The sequence below is a fragment of the Nasonia vitripennis genome (genome assembly GCF_009193385.2).
Source record: "Nasonia vitripennis strain AsymCx chromosome 4 unlocalized genomic scaffold, Nvit_psr_1.1 chr4_random0007, whole genome shotgun sequence".
In the NCBI taxonomy this organism is placed as follows: domain Eukaryota; kingdom Metazoa; phylum Arthropoda; class Insecta; order Hymenoptera; family Pteromalidae; genus Nasonia; species Nasonia vitripennis.
In genome coordinates this window covers 3,248,160-3,274,460 of record NW_022279643.1, presented here as the reverse complement: position 1 = coordinate 3,274,460, position 26,301 = coordinate 3,248,160, and the positions used below count along the sequence as shown (strand labels likewise).

Below are 26,301 nucleotides of genomic sequence, written 5' to 3'. Positions count from 1 at the left end.
TCTCAGAGCTGCCTTAGAAGGGAGAAATACAAAAATAGCTGTAGTATTGATACAAAAGGAAGCCCCTCCACCTCCTGGTACTGAAGATATGGTAGCTACAGAGCGAGCAACTGCACTTTGTGCTGCATGCGAGTTACCAGCAAAAACTCTTTATTTTTTACCTTATGCAGACCATTTATTAGGCTATACATTTAGGTAGATAATTTTTATTATAGCAGCAGTAGTTTTTTAAGTCAGTAAATAAAATATTTGTGTTTATTATTTTAGATAAGAGCATATTTTATACAACTTAGCCCAAAGTTTTTAGCATCAAGAATATCGAATAGTAAAGAGTCATAGAGAACAATTAAACAAAACTGCCCATCGATACTTATTTGCAAGACATTAATTCAGAATGGCTTTCTGAAGATTGAAGCAATATATTGTAAACCAAATTTAATGTCAAAACTATGTTCAATTAATTATAAACTATATGCTGGACAAAATTAGTTATTTTAAAATAAAATACGTATTCAAGTTATTTTGAAATAAAATACGTATGATCCGTCTTTCAGTTTGAAGCTATTAATCGCTTACTTATACAATGAAGAACATAATCATACAATCATTTCCTATGCTATTTAACTAATTATAATAATAAATTTTTCATTTGGTAATGTGCGTTATTTTTTATTCTCCTTTCCTTTTTTGAGACAGTGGTAGACCTTTTTTTTATTCAGAAACTAATTTGTTATACTACATTTTCTTACAAAATTTTATAATTTTATTTGAAAAAAGAATTTCACAAATTTTTTACCATACAATTCAAATTTAAACATTTTTATAGGTTAAATTTTGAGCAGGTGTGTTCCTTCGTTTCAACTGCAGTCTGCTACAGTGGATTGGCAGTACTGCCCAAAACGTTATGTTCTACGTAAACCCTAACGTATACGCTCAATTGTGGACGCAGCCACAGTGGTCAAGTAGTAGGCACACGCACACTACTCCCACATTGGGCATTAGACCTCTGTTTTACCATCCAACACTCGTTTAGTCGTATCTGCTGGTTAAGAATAGATCTTTTTTATCTACTTTTATCTTATTTACTTTACAATATCAATCACAAATATCCGCATTAAAATATATAAATTAAACAATATTTTGTTTATTTTATTAATAGATATCAACTGTGAAAATGGAGGATATTATAAATGAATGCCTACAGCAAGTTAAGCTCTTGGAAGAGGTCGAAAGATTATTATTTTCTGCTACAAGTACAGTTGATTTATCCACTGTAACACGATGGAACCATCAATTTCTTTTAACATTAAAGACATTTCGTAAAGTTTTGAGTAATAAAAAGCTTACCGTTCAAGAACGACAAAGCATTATATGTACAATCGGAAAAATAGAATGTATGAGAGCAAGACTTGAAATTATGACTAGAAGAAAAAGCGGTGCTGGAGTACAAGTAAATAAACAAAATACTGTCACTGATCGCGTGCGTTGGATTAATATGGATAACGCCTTTGAAAACCGCATGAGGACTGCTGTTATAGCAAATTTGATATACATTGATATAATTAATTTCCTACGAGACTCTGCAATATTATTTTCACGAAGAATAAAAAGTATGATGCACTCAAATGATAAAGCTTTTAAAATTAACACTGTTTTATCATATACATTTACAAAAACATGTGTAGAGAATAATGAATATGCCGAAGAAAAAGAAGGAGAGTGCGTTGAGACTAAATATTTCAACACGAAAAATCATGAAATTTTATCTACAACATTGTTAAACAAATGGTTCAAGTCTAATGTTATTGAACCTCTACTCACAGATATTGAAGAATTTCAAGAACGTGATTCTGGTTGGACTCTACATTCTATTGAAAACATACAGATAAATATAAATAAATTTAATCCAATGCGTGCCGGTAGCTCTTATATACCATTACCAGCATTCGTAGAGAAAAGGTAAGCATGCATAACTGTTAAAAATTATGATAACAAATGCTTTATATGGGCAATTTTATCTGCATTATATCCAGTAAAACATGGAAATCATTCTAATAGATTGAATAGTTATATTCAGTATGAAAACATTTTAAATATGAAAGGTATTGAGTTGCCAGTATCATTGAAAAGTATCCCAAGATTTGAAAAGCAAAATAATGCAATATCAATAAATGTGTTTGGTCTAGATAACAAAGATATTACACCTCTCTATTTAACATCATGTAAAAAGAGTAATCATATCAATCTTCTTTTACTCACAAATGATAATTTAGATGGTGGTGATGTTGATGAAAGTGATGAGTTTTTATCTCAATCACATTATGTATACATTAAAAGTCTGTCACGTTTAATCAGTAATAATTTGACAAATAGAAAAAAGAAACTCTATGTTTGCGATAGATGTTTAAATTTTTTTTATAAAGAAGATGACTTAATAAAGCATGAAGAGCATTGCAAAATATTAAATAAATGTAGAATTAGACTGCCTAATGAAGAAAATAGTTTGATAATGTTTAAAAATCATCGCTACAATGAAAAGTTACCTTTCATAATCTATGCAGACTGTGAATGTTAGTTAAAACCAATAAGTCAAGATGAAAAAACAAACACGCAACCAATACAAAGTCATGAAATTTATAGTATAGGTTACTATCTGAAATGTAGTTACAACGATTCACTATCAAAATATGCCTTTTATAGAGGACCTGAAGCGTCAAAATGGTTTGCTGAACAGTTAAGAAACATAGAAAAACAAATAAGTGATTTATATGCGAACCCTTTACCTATGCCAGTTCTATCTCAGACTGAATTAATAGGTTATTAAGATTCAAAAACGTGTCATATTTGTAAAAAATTGTTGAATGATGATGCAAAGGTGCGTGATCACTGTCATCTCACTGGAAAATATCGAGGACCTGCACATGCTACCTGCAATCTAAACTATCAAGATTCAAAAATAGTTCCAGTTGTGTTTCATAATTTAAGTGGTTATGATGCACACTTTATTATTACTGATGTATCAAACCATTTTCCAGGACAGATTGATTTACTACTTCTGACAAAAGAAAAATATATTTCATTTACGAAGCATATAGAAAACAGCAAAATTAAGATTTTTAGATTCATTTAGATTTGTGCCTACATCACTTGAAAAATTAGCATCATATCTTCAAGACTATTCAATTGTTAATAAAGAATTTAGTGATCTGAGTATGACACAAATAAACTTGCTAACAAGAAAAGGTGTTTTACCCTATGAGTATATAAGCTCATGGGAAAAACTAGAAGAGTGTAAGTTGCCTGAAAAAGAGGATTTTTTCAGCATTCTCAATGACTCATCGATATCTGATCGAGATTATGAGCATGCACAAAATGTATGGAGTACATTTAATATACAAACACTTGGCGAGTACTCAGATCTTTATATGAAGACTGATGTTTTGCTGTTAGCAGACGTTTTCGAAAATTTTCGAGATCAGAGCATGAATGTTTATAATCTAGATCCTGCTCATTATTACACTACTCCAGGCTTTTCCTGGGACGCTATGCTCAAACATACAGGTGTACAATTAAAACTTCTAACAGACATTGACATGGTACTTTTTATAGAACGAGGAATTCGAGGTGGTTTGAGTCAGTGCTCTAATCGGTATGCAGCAGCTAATCATAAGTACATGCTTGAAAAGTATGATAAAGATAAAGCAAATGAATACTTGATTTATTTAGATGCAAATAATTTATACGGATTTGGGCTTTCACAGTGTCTTCCGTATGATGAATTTCAGTGGCTTGAAAATTGTGAAAGTTTTGAATTGTTTTCCATCGCATCAGACGCTTCTCATGGTTATATTTTAGAAGTAGATTTAGATTATCCTCCTGAAATACACGATGATCATAATGATTTACCATTCTGTCCAGAACATGCAAAACCTCCGGGATCTAAGCAGGAAAAACTTTTAGCTACACTTCAACCTAAAAGAAATTACGTTATTCATTATTGCTCTGCAACAAGCTCTTTCAAACGGTCTTCGACTCGTTAAAATACATGAAATTCTAAAATTTAAGCAGTCTCCCTGGCTCAAATCATACATATATTGATTTGAACACTAGCATGAGGGCAGTAGCAAAAAATGAATTTGAAAAAAACTTTTTCAAACTAATGCTGTATTTGGCAAGACCATGGAAAATATTAGAAAACGAGTTACAGTCAAACTAATGAGTAAATACGATGGAAGATATGGTGTCGAAGCTCAAATTTCGAAGCCAAACTTTCACAGTAGTTCCATATTTAATGAGAATCTAGTTGCAATACAGTTAAATAAGACTGATATACTTATGAATAAGCCAATCTATGTTGGGCTTGTAGTTTTAGATCTCTCCAAGACACTGATGTATGATTTTCATTATAATTATATACGGCAAATGTACAAAGATAATTGTAAATTATTATACACAGATACTGATAGTTTTATATATGCTGTTAAATGTGATGATTTTTATGAAGATATGAAGAAGAATATTCATAAATTCGATACATCAGATTATCCGACAGACAATGTATTTAATATGCCATGTGTTAATAAAAAGGTCGTGGGACTTATGAAAGATGAATGAGATGGTCAGATTCTTACTGAATTTGTTGGATTGAGAAGTAAAATGTACAGTACACGTGTTAATAATCAAGATAGTATGAAAAAAATCAAGGGTATCAAAGCTTCAGTTGTAAAGAAAACCATTGAATTTAATGACTATTTGGACTGTCTACGAAATTCACGTATTCAGAGTCGAGAGCAGTACGCTATAAGATCCAAACTTCACAAGGTGGAGACCATTAGACAGAGGAAGATTTCTCTCAGTCCTTACGATGATAAAAGATTTCTTCAAGATAATACTACTGTTACGCTTGCCTGGGGGCACTATAAAATATTACAAAATGGGTAAGTTCGAATTATACACATACGCACATATTTCACGTAAAATTCAATTTAGAAACGTCTGATTCCAGCAAAGAGAAGCGTGTACGATTCAAGGAAGAACCAACCATACACTTGATGTATAAATGGAAAGGCTATAGCCGGGTTACTATGGTGAAATGGCCCCCTTGGAAAATGTATATATGTTATATACCATTCGATGGGGGATAAAAAAAAACTCCCATAGCCAAATTTTTAGCTCTCTGCCTAGTGCGCATGCGCAGTAACGTCGATAAACGTGTTTTTTTGATTTTATTTTTTTCTGAAGTCCCTATAGGATAAAAATTTTTTTAAAAATTCACATTGGTGTATTTTTATGTCATGAATAACTGCAATTTTTTTGGGATTACATAACCTCAAATATCGGATCTAAAAAAATTATTAAAGTTTTCAATCGATATTTTGACCCCCTTGTTTTTGAGGTGCAACTTTTTAAGTAGACTTTTTTTGTGTACTTTTTCCCGTTCTTTACGATGGTACTAACGTTTTTTCCTTAAAAATGGTGGCACAACTCGATTTGAGCCAAAGACAATTAATAAGTTCGCATCCTATTAGTTCTATTTTTCATTTTTATTATTTCTCATGTATTGTTTTTATGTAAAACCAAATATTTTTTCTCATCTCATAATAATTAACTATAGTAAAAATCACATCATATATAGTCATATGCAGATATTTATGTGCATTTTTTATTAATTTGACAGTATTTTATACATAAACAAATTAATTATTGTTCAAGACTTTCTATATTTTATCAATTTAATCATACTTGTATAATTAATATACCGCATTACATCAAAACATGCAACTCATCAATCGTCAAATCCGTTTCTAGCAAAAGTTTATTGTCATATTTTATTCAAATGTTTTTCCTTCTTAATTTTATTTAGTTAATAGTTTCAACAACGTTATGTTTAACTAATTTCTCATTTTACTTTATGTGATTAGCCTAAATTGGTTAAGTTAAATAGATAAAGACTCGTTCCCCTTACATGCATTGTACGTATATCTATATCTATAGGATTGAAAATTCATTTTTATTAATTACTTTTTTGTTAGCTTATTGATTTAAAATCTAATTGCTATTTTTGTTTTAGGATAAGATCGGATCTTTATGCGAGTACTAAAACAGTTTATAATTTAATGTTGGTTTAAACTTTTGATTTTATGCAAGAATTTAATAACGTACACAACATGTTTTTCTTATTTAGCGTATAAAAAGGTCTAATAATTATCTGTTATTATTATTACATTATTATATTATTATATTATATTATTATATTATTATATCATATTATTATATTATTATATCATATTATTATATTACTATATTATCTGTCATTATTTTTGATACAATTACTCTTAATACTACAGAATTTATAATAAAAATTTTATTTTTCTGCCCATTAATAAGTCTTACTCTGCATATACCGGTAAAATACAAGTGTATTTATTATAAATACATGGGAGATTTTTTATTTATCAGTAGGTTGGTTACAGTATTTTTTTCAAAACTCAAAGTGTCGGCATAAAAATAACATTTTAGATATTAATAATAGGTTTTGATTTTAAAGAAGTTATTTAACAAAATATTAATTTATTGTGTAATATGTATTAGAAATACATATAACCCTAATATCAAAGCATATAATCTGTGATGTCAAAACTTTTGAAAAACTTTGTTAAATCTTCATTTTTTTAAAAGATATGTAAAATATATAGTACTCACTTTAAATATACAAGATTGTTAGTTTTGAAGTAAACAGCAGAAAGATTTAAAGTAGCCGCGTCAGCCTTCGGTTCCAACTAACTCCAATGTATTTGAAAATAAATACTTAACTACTTTATTATTTTTTCTAGTATTGCTATCAATTATCAGTCAAAAGCCGAAATAGTAAAAAGAAAAATCGAAACAATTTTTATTTGCTAGATTTTAATTTACTTTAAAAGTTATAAACTTATACTAACAGCGTTTTCACCATTCACTTGTATTAGTATATTATGGAGAAAGTACAATTGAGTCCGTCGTCCCGTACCGACCTCGGGACATACCGTCTGAAATAAGCTGTTTTTACGGGATTGGCTAATTCTGTACCGTCGATTGGGTTATCGAACAGAATTAGCCAATAATATAAAAGTGACTTATTTCAGACGGTATGTCCCGGGGTCGGTACGGGACGGGACGGGACTTATTGTACTTTCTCCCTTATATAGACAATTGTAAGAAAAAAAAAATTAGTTTTGAAAAAAACAATGTTGGCCATTGGTTTGCGCATCGTTTAATTAATTAAGAAATCAAAATACTTTATTTGTTTATGCTCCTGATAATTCTTAATTTTATGATTGACCATTCACTACGCAGATCGTCTGCATTGCAGCCGCCGCGTCAACCGCGCGGCCAAGCATAACCTTTTATTATAAATAAAAATAAACAATAAACAAAAAAGTGCGACAGAGACAATACTTTCGACCAATCACAGAACGTTTAAAAAGAACATAACATTAGCCATCAGTTTTATAATAAGGTGATATCACAATTCTGATAAGACCATCATTGAAAACGTAAGATAATATAAAAAATACGGCTTGGAGCGAACAAAATATTTCATTTGATTATGTTTTCATGGGAAGATATGCAAAACTACTCAAAAGGAGTCACTTTAGTAACTAAATTGTAACATAACCAGCTAAAAACGTGAAAAAATGGCAAAAAAATCAGTTTTTGGCTCAAATCGAGTTGTGCCACCATTTTTAAGGAAAAAACGTTAGTGCCATCGTAAAGAACGGGAAAAAGTACACAAAAAAAGTCTACTTAAAAAGTTGCACCTCAAAAACAAGGGGGTCAAAATATCGATTGAAAACTTTAATAATTTTTTTAGATCCGATATTTGAGGTTATGTAATCCCAAAAAAATTGCAGTTATTCATGACATAAAAATACACCAATGTGAATTTTTAAAAAAATTTTTATCCTATAGGGACTTCAGAAAAAAATAAAATCAAAAAAACACGTTTATCGACGTTACTGCGCATGCGCACTAGGCAGAGAGCTAAAAATTTGGCTATGGGAGTTTTTTTTATCCCCCATCGAATGGTATATAACATATATACATTTTCCAAGGGGGCCATTTCACCATAGTAACCCGGCTATAGCCTTTGCGCATCATGAAGCTCGATGTGGCAAGTGGGAGCAGGTTGCACGCGATCGAGAACGTTTTAGGAGAAGAATTTTACAAATAAATGAAATTATATTGCCAGTACTTGTAAAAAAATTGAAGGAAATGTAAATAAATGAACAATAAATTTTACATCAATTATAATTTATTAATGTTTTCTTTTTTTACATATCATTTTTATTAATCCAACTGTGGTGAGTATCGTCAAAACCTAACCATTTTAAATAAACTCTATCACCACTTTTTCTTAAAACTTTCTCAATCAAATAGACATCTGGATATTTAGTCTTGAGAAGTTCTTCCTCGTAGAATCCTCCAGCTATTGGTTTGTCTTGATAATCTTTTAGATGATAAGTATAGGGCTTCGTAGGTGAAACTCGCGTTATTGTAAAGACTTCAGTTGACCAATTGGGTGTATAGCCCTTATCGAAAACCTCCTTGATTCGGCTTACACGTACTTTATCTCCAATTTTAAATTTAGCTCGTTTAAACAAATTTAGACTGTTTGACTTTTTCCTATTAATTCGATTAAGAATACGATTAACTTTGCTTTTGTCTACTTCTGCAGGCTTCATTCCTATTGTCCGATGTCGACTATTATTATACTGCAATGTTAAATCTTGTAAGATATCCAACCATTTGTAGCTACCACGCAGACTAAATAACTTCCACATCATGCTTTTTAGAGTGCGATTAAAACGTTCACAAATTGATGCCTTAAGATTACTGTAGGTAGAGTATAGATGAATTTTATAACTTTTCATTAGTTTGTCAAAATCTTTATTGTAAAATTCTTTTCCACGATCTGTTTGCAAATTCTTAGGCACTCTTATTTGCAATAGTATTGATTTCATAGCTTGAGTTACACATTTTCCAGTTTTTTGTTTCACTGGCACAGTCCAAGCATACTTTGAGAATACATCAATAACTGTGAGCAGGTACTTAAACCCTTTATTTTGCTTGGCATATGGAATCATTTCAACAAGATCTACTTGCCAAGTTTCATCGATATTTTTGCTGAGAAAAGAACGACGTGGATAATTACGTCGAGCAGGTTTATGAAGTTCCTCCACTAGTCCTGCTTTCATTATGATTTCCAGGTTTATTTATTCCAGAATCCAAGATTTGTAATTTCTCTTGCAAATCTCTAAGCGTTTTATTTATTCTAGAAAATTCTGTCTCAGTATTTATAATTTTATCATTTACTAGACTCTCCACTTCCTGTAAATCTTTTTCAAATTTATCAGCTCTTTGTTCAATCAACTTTTTTACAGACTTTAAATTTACAGCATCATCTTGATCCACAGCATCACCAACATAACACAGTTTTCGATTCTCTAAATCAAAATTTCCATTACTAGTCAGCTTGAATCCTAGTCCAGGCGGTCCTCGAGATGTGCCTGCAAGGACTAGTTGACGTCCAAACACATCAATACTCATTTCGATACTGAGTTGTTACAAAATAATTTCAGCTTCACGAAGCTCCTCAATGATTGATTGTATTTCATTGACATGGTTATTATTGCCAGCAGATGTTTCAGCTATAAGTAATCTTAAACGATCTACAAGTTCATTTGGATCATCCCAATAACGGTATTCAGTATGGATATTTTTATGAGCGATCTTATATGACATACGCCCCTTACCACTTTTACCAACCTTGAGAATTTTACTCACAAAATCAGTATATTTCTTACTTGCATTTTCACGAATATCTTCCTTTGATTTATAGTATTTTTTGTGTGCATTTGTGTCTTTTAAAATCTTAGCATAATTCTTCTTATCATTATCAGTGATTAAAGTGTCATCAGGATATTTTTTAAACAAAAATTCCACAAGACCGAGATCTTTTTCATACACTTTATTGCCAACGATAATTTAATCTTTGTCAAAACTTATAGGAGCATTTCCAATCATTAGTTTATTATCATGCATTTTTCGCACTCCATATACTGTATCTAAGGCTCGTGTTTGTCTCTTAAGCAACAATCGAATGTTTTCATCGACATTAGCGCTCATAACTGTTTTTTCATCATCCGAAACATCTGAAACACTTGCAGCGTTATTTTGAATAACAGTTTCTTCATGATCTGAAATATCTGAATCGCCCACAGCTGACTCAAAAGCTGATTCTCCAGGATCATCGTCAACATCATTATCATCATCAGCATCAGCATCATCATCATCAGCATCATCATCATAGTCTTTTTTATTATTTTCAATACGCTCTAATTTTAATTTTCTCATCTTTCGTTTTTCTTTTTTAACTACCACTGGTGATAAACTGTTTTCTTGTTTAATATGCTCACTTACATCGATTAGCTTTTCCAGTGGTTTCACAAGCGGTTTGAACGAGTCCTCCAAATTTTTTTCCACCTCCAATTTATGTGACTTTACCAAATCATACTTTCTTTTCAAAGCTCTATGAGCTTTCTCAACTTCACGTAGAACTACAGTTTGTTTATCAAAATCAGACATCTTGATAGTTTAGAGTCTCACAATCAAATGCTAAATTTATTCAGTATTCTGTATATTTATTACAAACTGATCAAAGCCTTTTCTGTAGCGACCATCATTGATATCACGGTCTTTGTCTATAACGATAAAACTATGATTGCTATTATTCCAACACATTGAACAAATATCTTTGAAGCGTTGATATGTCATATCTGTATTAACATGATCGTTATAAACATGTTTTAAGTTCATATCATCTTGTCGAAAAATTACCAACAAGTTGACGTTGTCACGCACTAAATGTTTCGGTACTTGCGCATACGACTGACACAAGTAAAAGCAATCCGCGCCTATGCCTGCCAATGCAGTAAAAAGCTTTGACATTATCCTGCTTCTCACAGGCAATATCATCAAAGATAAAAATTGAGTTGGGTTGAGCTTCATCAGGTGATACCACGAGATCGTGTTCACCGAACGATAAGTATTTAATACCTTCTAGAGGCTCAACAAGTTGTTCCAAAAATTTATATTTAGGCTGATTCAAAGATTTCGAGTATACGTAAATATATTCAAATCTCAAACCATTAGGATGAATGATTAGAGATAAGAGTGCGTTCGTTTTACCACAATTAGACGGACCACAAAATACTGCTCTTATACTGTTAGGTAGCAATTTTCCATGACGATTGTGTTGTTTTTTCTTTTGCTGCTGCTGGGTCAAAAGATCGAAATTAACCACTGGCAAATTTGCTGCCTGCTTCTTAAGATCCATCATGCTTCTTAAAATTTCATATCACGACTGACTCGATATATTATAAATATGAGCATTTATAGTACCCTCAGTCAGTCTCGCATAAAACTTTCAAACCGAAATGCAGAGAACTCTTCTAATGTACCATATTTTTTTTGTATCACTCGCTAAGTGCAACAGATTATGTATATTATGACTTACATATTGAGGCCCGTATAATGTTTGAAAATCTTCAACGAATTTTTGTAATAATTGTTCTGCATATAATAGATTTAATTTATAAGATATATTTATAACTTTCCCGTGAGTACAAAACCGGACTGTTCAATATCGTGATTGCTACGTGTAAAGTAAGAAAATTTACATAAACATCTGTAGCTACAAAATTTTTTAAAACAATAACTCCAGTGTATAAAATAAATTGACGAAACTCTGTTGCTTTAAATAGCTTTATGTACTTCAAAGCTCTTGGTTTTCGAGCAAACTCATATGAAATAGAATTTTTCAATGATACTAAATAATCAGAAATACCTTTTATAGAAATATAAGGTAATTTGTATGGTGTCAGAGTCGAACCCATCCAAATAAATAATAGCTTCCGCGTACAACCTAAATACACTAAATGCATAGGATCTAGAGGTACATTAGTAACTAATCCAAATCTAGGAATATCATTTAATACAGTTTCGCCCTTTTGATAGCCATTCATGTACATATATTGTTTAAAATTTGTATCAGTTCTTAATATTCCCACCGAACCTAGAAAACATATACATTTGTACATATTACCCTCTATATCGCACTTGGTGCAGCTGCTGTATCCACTGTGGTATTTCACGCATAGTACATACGCTTTTGCGGGAGCGTCGCATATTAAAGCATATATTTACTGTGTATATAATGTCTTGTATGGGCATTCCATTATGAGTTAATTCAATTGAGTCTTCAACAAAAAACTTTAAAAATTCATTTGGATCACGTGGTTTCAAATCGCCACAATAAACACCAATAATGTATACTTGTCTATCAAACCTTTCCTAACATAATATTGGCCATAAATTTTTTCAGAGCTTTTTCCTAACGGTGCTCCATCTGTGCTTAAAATTAAATCAATAATAGTATTGCTCTTTTCTGTGCTTGACATTAAACGCTTATTAATTATTTTTTTCACGCATGTCTTCAAACCAAAGTGACAGTATTGCCCATTTTCAAGTTCATGTATTGTTGTAAGCTTTGGTGTTTTCAGTCCTTGGATTTAGCGGTAGTGAAAGAATCGGTATATCCGTTCTAATATCGTGAAGTAGTTTCGAAAGTGAAGAATGATTTATATTACTTTTAACAGCCCAAGATGCTAAAACATTGTTGAACGAATTAGAAATTGCCTTTGTTAATACTTGCACATCGTTTAATTTTCCTTCATTAGTTCTTCTAAAAACATGGCTATTTTTTATAAAATTGTCTATATTGTCACTCTTTGCAAAGCTATTTTTATTATATGTATCATCAATATTTTCTTCACAATCTTCGTTAAAGTCTGTCATCGCTATACCTACTTTCGTATTGGTCCTCAAAAATATCATGTACGCCGAAAATATCAAATTCAGTATTAGAACAATTCTATTTCTTCCTTCATTGTCAACAATACAAAATTTGCCTTCTAGTTCGTTTATCTCTTCTTCAATCTCAATTAAGATATTCTCATTTTGTTTTTCCTGTAATACATTTTTGTTCGAACATATTTCATTTTTCTTAACCCGACATATATTATATTTTGTATTTAATATATTTGTTTCTGCATTTAGTTGTGGTTCGTCAATTATTCTACTACTTTCCGTTGAAATGCCTGAAGGTATTAAAAGTGTTGACTCTACTTCTAACAACGAATGTTGAAATTCTTGCTGTACTCGACGACGTATTTGTCTTTCTGAATATTCACTGGTAAAACGTTTTTTTTTATTGTTGACATTATTGTGTTCGTCCATCTGAAAAGTACAAAAGCATAAGAATTAGTGTATAGTTTTGGTATTCATACAATTTCTCATATTTGAAACAAAAAAAAGGTTAGCCGGTACGGGACGCCTGGCAGATGTGAAACATGGAAATAGATGATTATTAAAAAAAGTGAATATAAAAGATATAGTAAATAAAGATATTTAGTTTTTAAAATAACGCTGTCTATGTATATGTATACGCGCGAGAAAGAAAAATGCGACGCGTGCGAGAAAAAAATCGCAGCCAGTTCATTGGCACATTCCAACTAAATTTATAGTTCCAATAAATAACATTAAACTTAAAGGTTTTAGGGTCGTTGAGCACGATTCAGATGGCAGAATTGTGAAATCGATTATTTAAACAACTTTATTTAAATAAATTATTGCAAAATTCAATTTTATAAAATTTTGATTCCAGAAGTTTACTACATTGAAGATTTTTGGAGAGTTAGTAAGTAATAATGTAGTTAAATAGTAGCATATCTACACATCAATTAAAAAATTAATCTTTTTATATAGCGCTGATTGCGAATCAGATATTGTAATATCAGAATGATTTTGTTTAAATTTTTTTTTTTGGAATTTATTTGTTAAACGGTAGCGATACTAAATTAAGTAACAATTTATGCTATGTCTTAGCTATAAACATATGTTACTTACGTTTATAAGAATTAAAGAACAGTGCTACAAAAAATCTGGTTTTTATTTTTTTTAATTGACTCATATCTGAGTTTTAAATGTTTGATTAATATGTGAATGATGAAATTAAAGCATCTCTTAATCCTGCGCACATCATTTTCAACGGTGAGGAAGAAATTCGAAATGTTTTTCATCCTTTCATCCAAGTCTTTTTGCTGTCTAATCAATGTTTCCAACTTTTTAATAATCTCATAGTGGTGGGCACAATCGCCAGATTGCCTGGGCACATTGTCTGCGGGACTGATCTCTGAAACCTTACAATATTCGTACATTAAAAAATAAAACTAACCGTATCATGTTAGAGCGATTCTACTTGAGCACTTTCAGTCTTTCATGGACTATTCATTTTCGCGTTCGATCGCTATACGCATATGCACTCTACTGTATAGCTAATTTTCTCGTATATACAACGTATAAACGACATATAACTATAATAATAAGTTTGAAGATCCTTAACCTCACAAAGCAAAAACAATAATAAATAGTACAAATGTTTTACCTTCATCATTATACTCCCATCCTTGAGCATTCTGAAGAAAGAGACTGTCATTTCTTTCCAATTCTGGAAATTAAAAAACAAAATTGCATATTAGTGTAGATGCATTAAATTAGCAAGCTACTAACGTTAATTAAAATAAAAAACCTTTTCTTTCTGATAAGTCTGCTTCCTTATCGTCACAATCGAACATATCTTCATCAGACGAATCCATTATTTATCTGTGACAGAATAATTGGAAGAAAACAATTAATTAAATGTGTATATGAACAATAGATCGGATAAGTCACACTAAGTCACACAAAAGCCTCAGCAGCAGCGCCTGGGCAAGCACCTGCTGTGCAATCCACTCACAAGTTATCTATTCAAAATAGAACTTGTTATCATATTAGCAAGTCTACCCATTCCATAAATGTGGGTTTTGATCTATTTCCAAACATGTGGCCTGACTGTGATTTTCTTAAAATTTCAACTTTTTTATTAAGAATCATAGAGAAAAACAAAAAATACTGACCGATTCTGCATGAAAATAGAATGAAAAAAGGTATCTATAATTTTTTCAGTAAACCTCATAGTTTTTGTACTAAAAATACCTCAAGATTTTAAAAAGTCCACTTTATTTGTATTTTTTATTAAAAACTATTAAGTTTACAGAAAAAATTATAGATATCTTTTTTCATTCTATTCTCATGCATAATCTGTCAGTATTTTTTTTATTTCTCTATGTCTCTTAATAAGAAACTTGAAATTTTAAGAAAATCACCGAGTCAGGCCACTTGTTTGGAAATGGATGAAAACACACATGAATAAGTACACTTTAGAAAATTATATCTTTAGTAGATTATAATTATACAACAACTTTGGTAATGTCTCTTATAAACAATAACATTTTTATAATTTCTAACCTCAAAAAGATGGTATATTATTGTATATATCAAGTAATGCATATTGTATAATTTACAGGCATACTTTCAACGAAGATAGTCGATGAAAATGGAGAAAAACATATGCAAAGTGTGGAATTCGATTTGATTGCACATGGCCAGAGGACATTAGGCAACGACAAAGGTTTACTAAGTAAGCAATAGATGCCAATTATAGTATTGAATGGCTTATTTGTTGATGGTTTCAGTTACTCCTTATGTGGTGCACTGGCAGGTATTTCAGTAAAGCTGTAACCGTAACATGAAATTTATCAGAATTGCAAGGATTCTGATACTGTCGGTACAAAGTGAATATACTTCTACTCAGCTGACTGATTACTATAATAATACCTAAAGTTCTTTACGAGTACTTCATTGATAGTATATCTAATTTTTTTGCATTGTTGTATTGCATAATTTTATATTATAATCATGATAGTAGTAATGATAAAGAACATGTTACGCTTCCAGTTTACATGACATCTTTGCTACTAACACTCTCCAAAGAAAATGACAGTAAAAGATTTGAACGCATAACGAGAGAGTTGTCGGGGATAATTGAAATTAATAAACAAATATTTTAGAAGTGGGTTATTATAATTACCTAAGCTTCTGTAGATTTATTTCATTATTTATAATAAAGATGCTTTGGAAAGTATTAGTAGCAAAGATCTCATCCAGATGCAACATGGCCCTTGACTGTAAAATCAGTATGATTTTCTGATATAAATTAAAGTATTCGTATGGAAGAAAATAGTAGATACAATTATACACAAGAAAACCACGAAAAAAATTAATTTGTCAGCTATCTTGAATGAAACTTACATCCTTCAACTTGTTACATTTGTTAATTGCACTTATATTGTATCCTGATTTTCAAAATTATAACAATGAGGGAGTTATACTAATCTGCAGTAATAGCATACCAGCTTTACTAGCTTACCGATATTTTTGTTATTACATCTATCTGGAAATATGACAAATTCGTATTGAATTTGAAATAATCCAAAATGTATGAAATTGGATTATACAATCAAAATAATATCTTTTATCGAGTACTCCAGTGTAGATAGTCTATAGTTAAACTGTTAAAGTATTCTATGCATATCTGTCAATGTGTAGATCCTGAAAATCAAAGACAAACACAAAGAAACAATTCTTTTAATGTTAATATTAACTTGCAACTATTAATTCTATGATACTTATCTAAAACACAAAATAAGTACAATATGCCATTGTGGTTTGAATCAACAATATTGATCAATAATAAGGAAATCCCATGTGTGCGATTAACACTGTCTAGTAGTTTATAGATAGTAGACAAGCATTTTCACCTTAAACATCTCAAATATATTTACTTCGTAGTAAAAAAAGCAAAATATGTTCACTAGAGAACTATATCGAATCGGTTAAACAGTATTTTAATTCACTTTTTCTGTGCTCTGCTTTTACATATTTAAAAATATAATTTTCAAACAGTACTAATTCATTTAACGTTTTACTATAATGTATTATTTCTTTAAATTTAAATTATTACATACCAATAATAAAGCAAATTGATTGAAATAAATTAAAATCATACATATCTTTTCTAGATATCAATAAACTGGTCGTCAATAAGAAAAGGGATAATTTACAGGAGAAAAATCTTGATTATGAAAATGATGAACGATTTCTGTACATGACTGGTAATATTATTAATTTTGTAATATTTTTTATAGAAATGCATGGCCCAAGTCCGCACTTATGCGCGTTTATCCGTGATTTAAGTAGTCCATTATTGCACCTTGCTTATCTCCCTAGCTCGGTTTGCTTGGGCGATACCCCACAGTGACTGCTTGTGGTACGTATAGGCGTGATAGCGGACTTCGAGTAGCCACGACACGGCTTGTATTAGCGCCAGAGCATAGCGGGGCCCCTAGTATCGTAATAATATACTAAAAATGAATTATATATTAACATTATTCAAATATTTTATTTCTGCAGGTCTATGTCGAAAAATGTTTTACAATGAAACAAAAATCAAGATAAGAGATTTAATTGAAGGACATAAAAAACGTAAATTTTCTATTACATTATCATCGAAATGTGACAAAATATCGTTAATGTTTCCTTTCAAAAGTGAAATAGACTTTTCTACATTTAATTTTAGAATTTGTAAAAATGGAGCTAATTTTGCAACGAATGTGGTTTGAATTTATATTTTGTATACTTCATCATTTTCATATAGAAACACATTTTATTAACACATCATAACTTTTACTTACAGAAATTGTATCTTCACAGTATAGAAGGAAGCAATGGTGATCGCATCATTCGGGCTTTACTAAGGAAAATTATTACAAACAAATTGGCTAAGACATATACTTTTAAAGGACAATCTTCCAAAAAGGCATTTGAAAATTTACCTATTTGGACTATAGTACAAGGTAAATGATGCTTATTATTCATAAATAGTTATATCTACAAAATAATGATTAAAAATATAAACATGATGTTACAGATATCGCATGTGAGTTAGACGATTTTTATACGCATTCCAATGCAAAAAATGTTGCATCAATTTGGTTCCATAAGGCGAAAAGTAGAAAATCAAAGTAGAATGCAATGTTTATATCTTTCTCGATATACAGGCAATGCATATATAGACTCTTGATATTTATTATCCAATCAAAATATTCTTAGGACTTTCCATATACGGGCTAGTTTGTAATTTTAGTTTATTTATTTGTATTTTTTATTCAATATATTATTAGTAATTTGACTTAAAATTAATTAGAATTGCGTAATGTTATATTGTTATATCCATAAGAACAAAACTCTATTACATAGAATAGAAAAAGTTGACGGAAAATAAAGAAGAACGGCACGTACATCAAAAAACAACGAGAATATCGCGCGAAAGCTTCGGCGTCGTTGTATCTGCCATATGCCTTATACCTTTCTCTGATAATAAGCCGACATCGTAGGGGACGATTACTAGGGCACTTTCTCGGTAACGCAATGGTCTCTTGCGTGCATCGTCGCCCTTTGCCCGTTGTTGCATCACGGCGGCCTCGGTCATATCTGGCGTCGACGCAGGGAATAACGGCATCGTGAAGTTTCCGCACGGGTTAACTACAGCTAAATGTTATATTACTATACATTATAGTTAGTAATGTGTGGCGATAACAAATTTCATCATTTACTATACGTTTTTTGATGTAGAGCGACTTAAACTTGAATTGAATAAATTTTCATTAAATTTTATTGCGCATTTCATTTATGTGTGAAATCACATCTATTTTTTAAAAAACTTTATAAAGTTTCAGAAACGTTTGCGAACGATTCATAGGAAACGTTTCTATTGCGTAACTGAAACGTTGCAGCGACAGTTTTTTTAAACTTGCGCTAATTATTAATGTATTCAGCAACGTTCAACCAACGTTTCTAAAGAAACGTTTCCAGAGTACGTTTCTACAACGAAGTAGTATGTCTTCTAAAAGTTCCGAAAACATTATCCTGAAAGTTTCTGGCATAGTTTCTGGAAAACGTTTCTTGAGAAACGTTCTTGCAACCAATCAGAAACCAAACTTCATCGACTTTCACCGATCGATCGAAACGATTCTACAACGTTGCTAAAGTAACGAAAAAGCGGACATTTGCAGATTTTCGAAACGTTTCTGGAACGTTTCGTAACTTTCAGGGAAACGTTTTTAAGTTTCTAACGAAACCTTTCAGAAACGTTTCTCCAACAGACCTTGCTATGTGGGGATCAGGGGCGGCGTTTCATATTTTTTCAAGGTGTGGAGTAAACCAATAACCCAATAACACAAAAAATAAAATTCATTAATTAGGTTTACGAACATCCTTTATTATTATACAGAGTAAAGCATTTAGGACTAGTACAGTTATTTAATGATAAAGAATTGTTGGAATATGTGTACGATCTCCCCCGACACCGACGGCAGATCCCTCGCGTCGCAGCGACTCTAGAAGCGCTCGCCGCCAAAACCACGTGATACGGCGCTGAGCTCGGCGGCGCTCTCCGCTCGCCGCCTCACTCTCTACGAGATAGTCGAGCTGCACGCACGCCTTCGGCTCTTGTCCCGCTCTGTTTAAGTTTAACTTTAATAATAAAGTTACGCTACGCTCTATTACTTAATACTCTGTCTTTGCTTCTTTACTTCGTGCCACCTTATCGCGTCCGGATCCTTATATCCCGATAGGTTATGGGCCCAGCACGCTTCCACTGCGCGAATTAGTGAAAAGTGACACGAAAAAAAAAAAAAAATAGAAGAAAAGCCAAGAGAAGTTGAGACGAGTTGACACCTGTACAAAGACACGAGAACGACCTAAGCTGAGAGACAAAAGAAGGAAGTCACGCAGCCAACAAGCAACACGCCCCGCTGTCCAGAGCCTGAAGGTCAGCACTCGATTCCCTGGTAAACGGTGAACCAAACAAAGGCAAAAGTCACGATGGCCGGAAAATCCTACAAATGGGCAAACCCGCAAACTGCACGTAAGTACGCATAAAATAAAAACGTGCTTATGAAACTCGTGAAGTAAAATCAGCGGTACGCGAGTGTATAAGAAAAGTGAAGTGAAAAATAAAAATCGCGAGATAAAAAGCCGCATTAGAAAAGAAAAGGCGCGAAAATCGCGGAAAAGAGAAAGGCGTGAATCAGTGTTGCATCAGTTCGGCTTGTCAGAACTCGAAAATCCGAACGCGCTTAAACAAAGAAAGTCGACCAAAACAAAAACGCATTTCCGAGAAGTTCAAACGAACAGAAACGCGCGGTAAAAATTCCCGGTACGAAGCAACAGGCGAAAGAAAGGGGGGTTGCTAGGCAACCGAGCCAACATGGCCGCCTCATCTCTCTCCTGCACGTAAGCTATACGGAACGGAGGGAGAGCCGCCGTTGCCGCGCTCTCGGCTCACGACGACGACGCGCAAGTTCAGGCGCACGCAGAAAAAGACGACGCTAGTTTAACCTGGCTCGTAATAGGTTAACACGCGCGTGCATGAAAACGGAGGGAGAGTTGCGGTCATTACAATCACACGTAGCGGAAACGATACACGGACGCGCACGCATATATACGTGCACAAAAAGTTCGCGCTGAGTCAACTCAAACGTAAAGCGAAGTCAATACAAGATTGTGCGCAAGCGCACACGAATTCACGTGACCGCTCACTTGTTGCGCGGCAATTTTTGAATTTCTTAAACGCACACCTATGCATCTAGTGCAAGTCTGCCTGCATGCTGCACTGTTTACAGACACCGCGCAGGTGGGGCTGCTGATGCATGGGTAAACTAAGCAATCATTTAACGTATTAAACTAGCAGAAAATCATCTATAAAGAAATTTAACGCGATAAACGTGAACGTCGGCTTTCGCATCTAGTGTAAGTCTGCCTGCGAGCTGCGCTGTTTACAGACACCGCGCAGGTGGGGCTGCTGGTGCGCGAGCTCACTCTGCAATAAATTAAGCGAAGAATTAATTCAACACAACGACTCTGGTTTATCAAAATAAATTAAGTTTGAATATTAATTACAAAATCTTTCGACAGCACGTAGCACAAGTACTGACTGGGATGACATACGCGCCAAGATTCTGGAGTACTACGACCTGAAGGACAAAGAACCAAATGAGAGTTTCTATCTTCAACTCTACGGCGGAGGCGTTTGGTTAATGAATTCTAGGGACGAAACACTCCAACTAGGTAATGAAGTAAAGTCATAAATAACAATATTTATATGTAAGTCTACACTTGTACGGAAAGTTTGACGGGCTACTAGCCAACGTAACGTACGACACGAAGTCTGTGCGGATCTGTGAGAGGTTTAACACGAACCCACGAATGTGACTTGGTACGTGCGCACGTACAGATACTTAGTCAGTGTCCCACGCTCAAAAACTAGACCCTCACACAGACCTGCCAAACCTGCTCTCGTGCTTAGTGGGTCTCGGACTGTGGGAGCCGTGCTTAGGCACACATTCCGCAAAAAGAGACTAAGTCGGTTTGGGAACTTTGTCGAAAAGTGACTGGACCGACAGCAAGGTGGCCCGATACTTGTGCACAAAGTATAGGGAGCTTTGCAGGGGTATCCTCTCAACCGCAGACTAACGTTTTTTGTATATTTACAGACATGAACATCCTCAGTTTGGAAGAAGCAGCCAGACTCCTGGAAGTGTTGAAAGCTACAGAGGATCGAGTGGTAGGGTTGAGAGGACCCGTAAGCCACTACAGCGACGCAGGGAGAGCAGGAGCCACTACGTCCACGCCCAGGGATGACGACCAGACATACAGCATGAATGAGATCACCAAGCTGTTGCGTGAGAGCACCCTGGCTCAAGTCAAGCTCAGCGAAAGGCTGGTAGAAGGAATGAAGTCCCTCGTGGAGGAGAATGCTAAGATGAACCAAAACTTCGAAAGGTTCACAACCAAGATCAGCGGAGATGTACAGCAACTGATGAGGTCCGTTGATAGTCTGAAGCTCAGAGGGCAGGATGGACAGGCAGTAAAAGATTGGCAGGAGAAGCCAACTCTTTCAGCCAACAACAAGCCAAGCATCGTCAGCTGTACACGCCCGGCAGAACCGATCAAGCTGCCTCCACGAGGACGCGGACGTGGCTTTCGACCAGCCAACCGCAATCCGCTCACGCTCTTGGCTCCTGGACCAAGGGAGCTCGGACCTGCTGAACCCAGGTGCTCGTCCACACTAGTGGCCGACTCGTACGAGTGGAACGAGAAAAATGAAGTAAGGAGAGAACAGTCGCCATATAAAGATTGGCGCGTTGAATCCGCCGAACGTCTTGGAATCGCGCTCGACGATTTGAATGTAAGTAGACGTTTTTCTGATCAAGACTTAACGCAACTGAATAAGCTGAATTTGTTCAAGTCAATGAACTCAGGTAACACGAGTATAAATGACGCAAAATTGAAACAGATTAACATCACGCGAATGTACAAGTTAAAATTAGATTCGGAATATGCCCCCTTTGAGGATTTCTTATTCTCAGAGCTAAAGTCGCGAAAACTGTTCTACGTCTTCGAAAAGTACAATCAAAGTCTGATCTGTCCAGATGAATTCGAACACGATAAGAATATCATACGCGAGATAATTCTGAACAGAATTGATGATAAGTATCACCTATACACGATGAACATAAAAGATCCAGTTGAATTACTGGATAAGATTAAAGAAATTAAAAAGAATGAATTGAGAATTAATGCTCATACAGCCCAGAAACGACTCTTCAACTTAAAGCTCAACAAAGATAAAGAAACGGCCTTTAACTTCTGCTTGAGGTTTGAAGACCTCGTAAGAAAGTATGAAAGTAATGAAGGCATAGAAAAAATGAGCGATACGGCAAAGAAAAGTCTACTGTTCAACGCAGTAGAGCAAGCCTACCCAGAGATCATTACGGCAGAGAACGTTGCAAGCCATGGTACGGGTAGGAAATATACTTACAATGAACTAAAAGATTTAATTTTCCAGATTGACAACTCGAAGCAGAGAACCCCAGAAAAATCAGCCCTGCTCGGATTCGCAGAGGAAAGAAACCGTTCCTCTGACGAACGATCCAAAAGTAGGGAAAGGCCCAACAAACGGTGCGAGCGATGTGGTAGCACGGCGCACTTGTCCAAGGACTGCAAGCACGACGAGCCTAAGTGCTTTAACTGCAATAAGTTCGGGCACATCGCCGTAGACTGCAGTGAACCACGGAAAGGGCCACCACGAAAGAGAGCGACTGATCGCAACAGAAGTATCTCTCCAAAGAGAAAGCAGAGGAGAGAGCATAGCAGATCTCGATCAAAGTCACCTTTCAGACGACCTGGCACTCCTGCAAAAGGTACGACCAATACTGATTCAGTATGCATGAATGTGAGTCTGAATGAATGGGACGACGAGACGCAAAAATTTATCGTAGATTCAGGCGCGACAGATCATATGACAAATTCTAAACTCATCTTGACTCAGCTGCACGAAAAGACTGAGCGCGTAATAGGCTGTGCCAATAAAGACAAACGATCTAACATAATCGCAACCAATCAAGGCCAAGTTAAATTCGAACTATCTAACGGTAACGTAATAAAACTAGATAATGTTGTATACGCAGAAAATTTGAGAAAAAACCTGCTGTCACTCAAACGCTTTACAGATCAAGGCCTGTGCGTGTATTTAGATAACAAAACGATAAACGTTTACGAACCAAATACGAGAGAAAAGATTCTAGAAGGAAAGTTTGAGAATCCATTCTGGATAATCGATTTAAAGCCAAAATTAGATAACATACAAAAGATGCCCTCGGGTGCGCTAATTGCCCATGAAAGCAATGAAAAGATTGTTAAGAAAAAGGTGACATTCGCTGATGAAAAGTCAGTCATAGATTCAGCAAATCAAAGGAAAGAAAATGGTGACGAATCTACCGTAATAAATACCATTAATTTATGGCACATTAGATTAGGACATACGGCTCTGAATAAAGTAAAGCTTCTGAAAGGATTATACCCCGACATTAAACAATTCCGAGAAAATGATCATGGTGTGTGTTTGAAAGATTGCGAAATATGCAAAGTAGCGAAAATGAATAGACCGAAATTCGATAATAACAAAGAGATGGCCAAGAAACCATTGCAACGGGTCAGTGCTGACACTATGGGACCGATTACACCGGCTACTCATCCGAAAGGCTGTAGGTTCATAGTTGTATTAGTAGATAATTATTCACGCTTTGCCATGGCCTACCCAGTTAAGCAAAAGTCGGACGCCGCCGAATGCATAGATGACTTTGTCGTGAAATGTAGAAATATATGCGGAAGAGATGAAAAATTCTGCTACCTAGACTGTGATCAAGGAACAGAATTTACCAGCGGAAAGACACAGAAGGTATTGGATAAATATGGTGCTGAACTCAGAACAATTTGTCCATACACTCCACAGTTAAACGGCATAGCAGAGCGCTACAATCAAACCATACAGAAAATCACCAGGGCCCTAATGTACGATTCTAGACTACCAGCAAATGCCTGGGATCTGGCTGTAAAAGCAGCGGCCTACCTGTATAACTTGACGCCTCACAAGTCCATTGGTCTTAAATCACCTTTGCTAATGATCAACCCAGAATCAAAAGCATACATAAATCAGATTAAGAGATTTGGTTGTGTAGCTTTTACCAAGGTCCAAGGACAACAGGAAACTAAGTTCGATAAGCTCTCGAATAAAACAGTGTTAGTAGGATATACTGACACAGGATACTTGTTACTAAACCCAGAAGATGGTAAAGTATACGAAAGCAGGAACGTGCAATTCATCGAAAGCAAAGTATTTGGAGATATTTACAAGCCCGAAGATATAAAGAATTGGACAATAACAAACGATACTCTGAATAAAGAAACCTGGTTTTTTGAATTCGACGAAGAAAGCCCAGATCAACCGGAAGTGGTGATTAAGGCACCCAAGAAAAAGGGTAGACCACGTAGAGAAAATCAGAAAACAGCCATGAAACCTATTTCAAAAATAAATCACAGACCAGTGACTCGGAAGCAGACTCAAAGTAAGAAAATTGTATCAGCTGAAAAAGCACAGGGTGAAACAGAAGGTCTAAACATATACGACCCAGATGCACTGATGACGCTTGGTACGTCAGAATCAGAAAAAATGCAGGATAAAATTGAAGGCCTAAGTGAATATGAATTGTATACACTACTGACAGGTATTAATGGGGATCCAAAATCTTACCGAGAAGCTGTATCATCACCAGAAGCAGATAGATGGCAAGAAGCCATAAACAAAGAGAGAGAAGCACTTCAGAAAAACCGAGTATATGAAGTAGTCAGTAGAACTAGCTGCGACGGTAAAAAGTTAAACATCCTGGATTCGAGATGGGTATTCAAACGTAAAGACAGTGGAACAAAATACCCCGACTACAAAGCAAGAATTGTCATACGAGGTTTCAAGGATTCAAATTTGTATGATCTTTGTGAAACGTACGCACCAGTGTCAAGACTTGCACTAGTAAGAGCTGTACTGACTATTGCTAATAAACACGACTATGTGCTGTGGCAACTGGACGTAAAAGCAGCGTTTCTTCACAGCCCTATAAAAAAGGATATATTTCTAGAAATACCAGACGGTTTTGAAGAATACGAAAATCAGAAACAAACGAAAGTTTGGAAGCTTCACAAATCTCTTTATGGCTTGAAAACTAGTCCAAAGAATTGGAATGAATACTTTTCAGAATTCGCTAAACAACTAAAATTTCAAGCGAACAGTAGAGATCCATGCCTGTTCATATACGCCGAAGACAAAAGCCGCATAATCATGCTGCTGTATGTTGACGACATATTGCTGACAGGCAATGACGAGCCAAAGATGAGAGAAATACAGAAAGAACTGAGTAAAAAGTTTGATATGAAATTCCTGGGTGAACCTAAAGAGTTCTTGGGAATCACTATAACAAGAAACAGTAAGGAAAGGACCATAAAACTGGACCAAATTAAATTCATAAATAAGATGCAAACGAAATTTGGATATGCACAAGCTAAAGGTCAATCAACCCCCATGGTAACAAATCAAGTGCTGAACAGACAACGAAAACAACGAGAGGAAGAATCAACAAATGACAAAGCTATAAACCAGCGTGGATACAGAGAAGTGGTTGGATCTCTCATGTACTTGATGTCCGGCACCAGGCCAGATTTGGCATACGCAGTCAATATGTTAAGCAGACACCAACAAAATCCGACTGAACACGACTGGAAAATGGTAACAAGAGTATTCAAATACATTGCTTACTCAAAGAATTGGCAGCTGACCTACAAAGGCCTGAAGGACGGGATGGAAACATT

At 34.3% G+C, this 26,301-nt stretch overlaps 2 protein-coding genes across 3 annotated transcripts in view; both read left to right on the top strand.

Moving 5' to 3' along the window:
- Positions 1 to 26,301, top strand: part of LOC100114161 (methylmalonate-semialdehyde dehydrogenase [acylating], mitochondrial) — a 242,410-nt gene that overhangs the window by 49,695 nt on the left and 166,414 nt on the right. For both annotated transcript variants that reach the window (XM_032602011.1, XM_032602010.1), the window contains 4 exons: positions 15,506 to 15,619; positions 17,061 to 17,153; positions 17,452 to 17,654; positions 17,735 to 17,894. The gene's annotated coding sequence lies outside the window, so the exon portion shown is untranslated. The remainder of the gene's footprint in view (positions 1 to 15,505; positions 15,620 to 17,060; positions 17,154 to 17,451; positions 17,655 to 17,734; positions 17,895 to 26,301) is intronic.
- Positions 811 to 5,105, top strand: LOC116417321. Its single transcript, XM_031930015.2, has 2 exons — positions 811 to 4,937; positions 4,990 to 5,105. The coding sequence occupies exon 1, from the start codon at positions 3,213 to 3,215 to the stop codon at positions 4,038 to 4,040; it is 828 nt and encodes a 275-aa protein (XP_031785875.1). The 5' UTR covers positions 811 to 3,212; the 3' UTR covers positions 4,041 to 4,937; positions 4,990 to 5,105.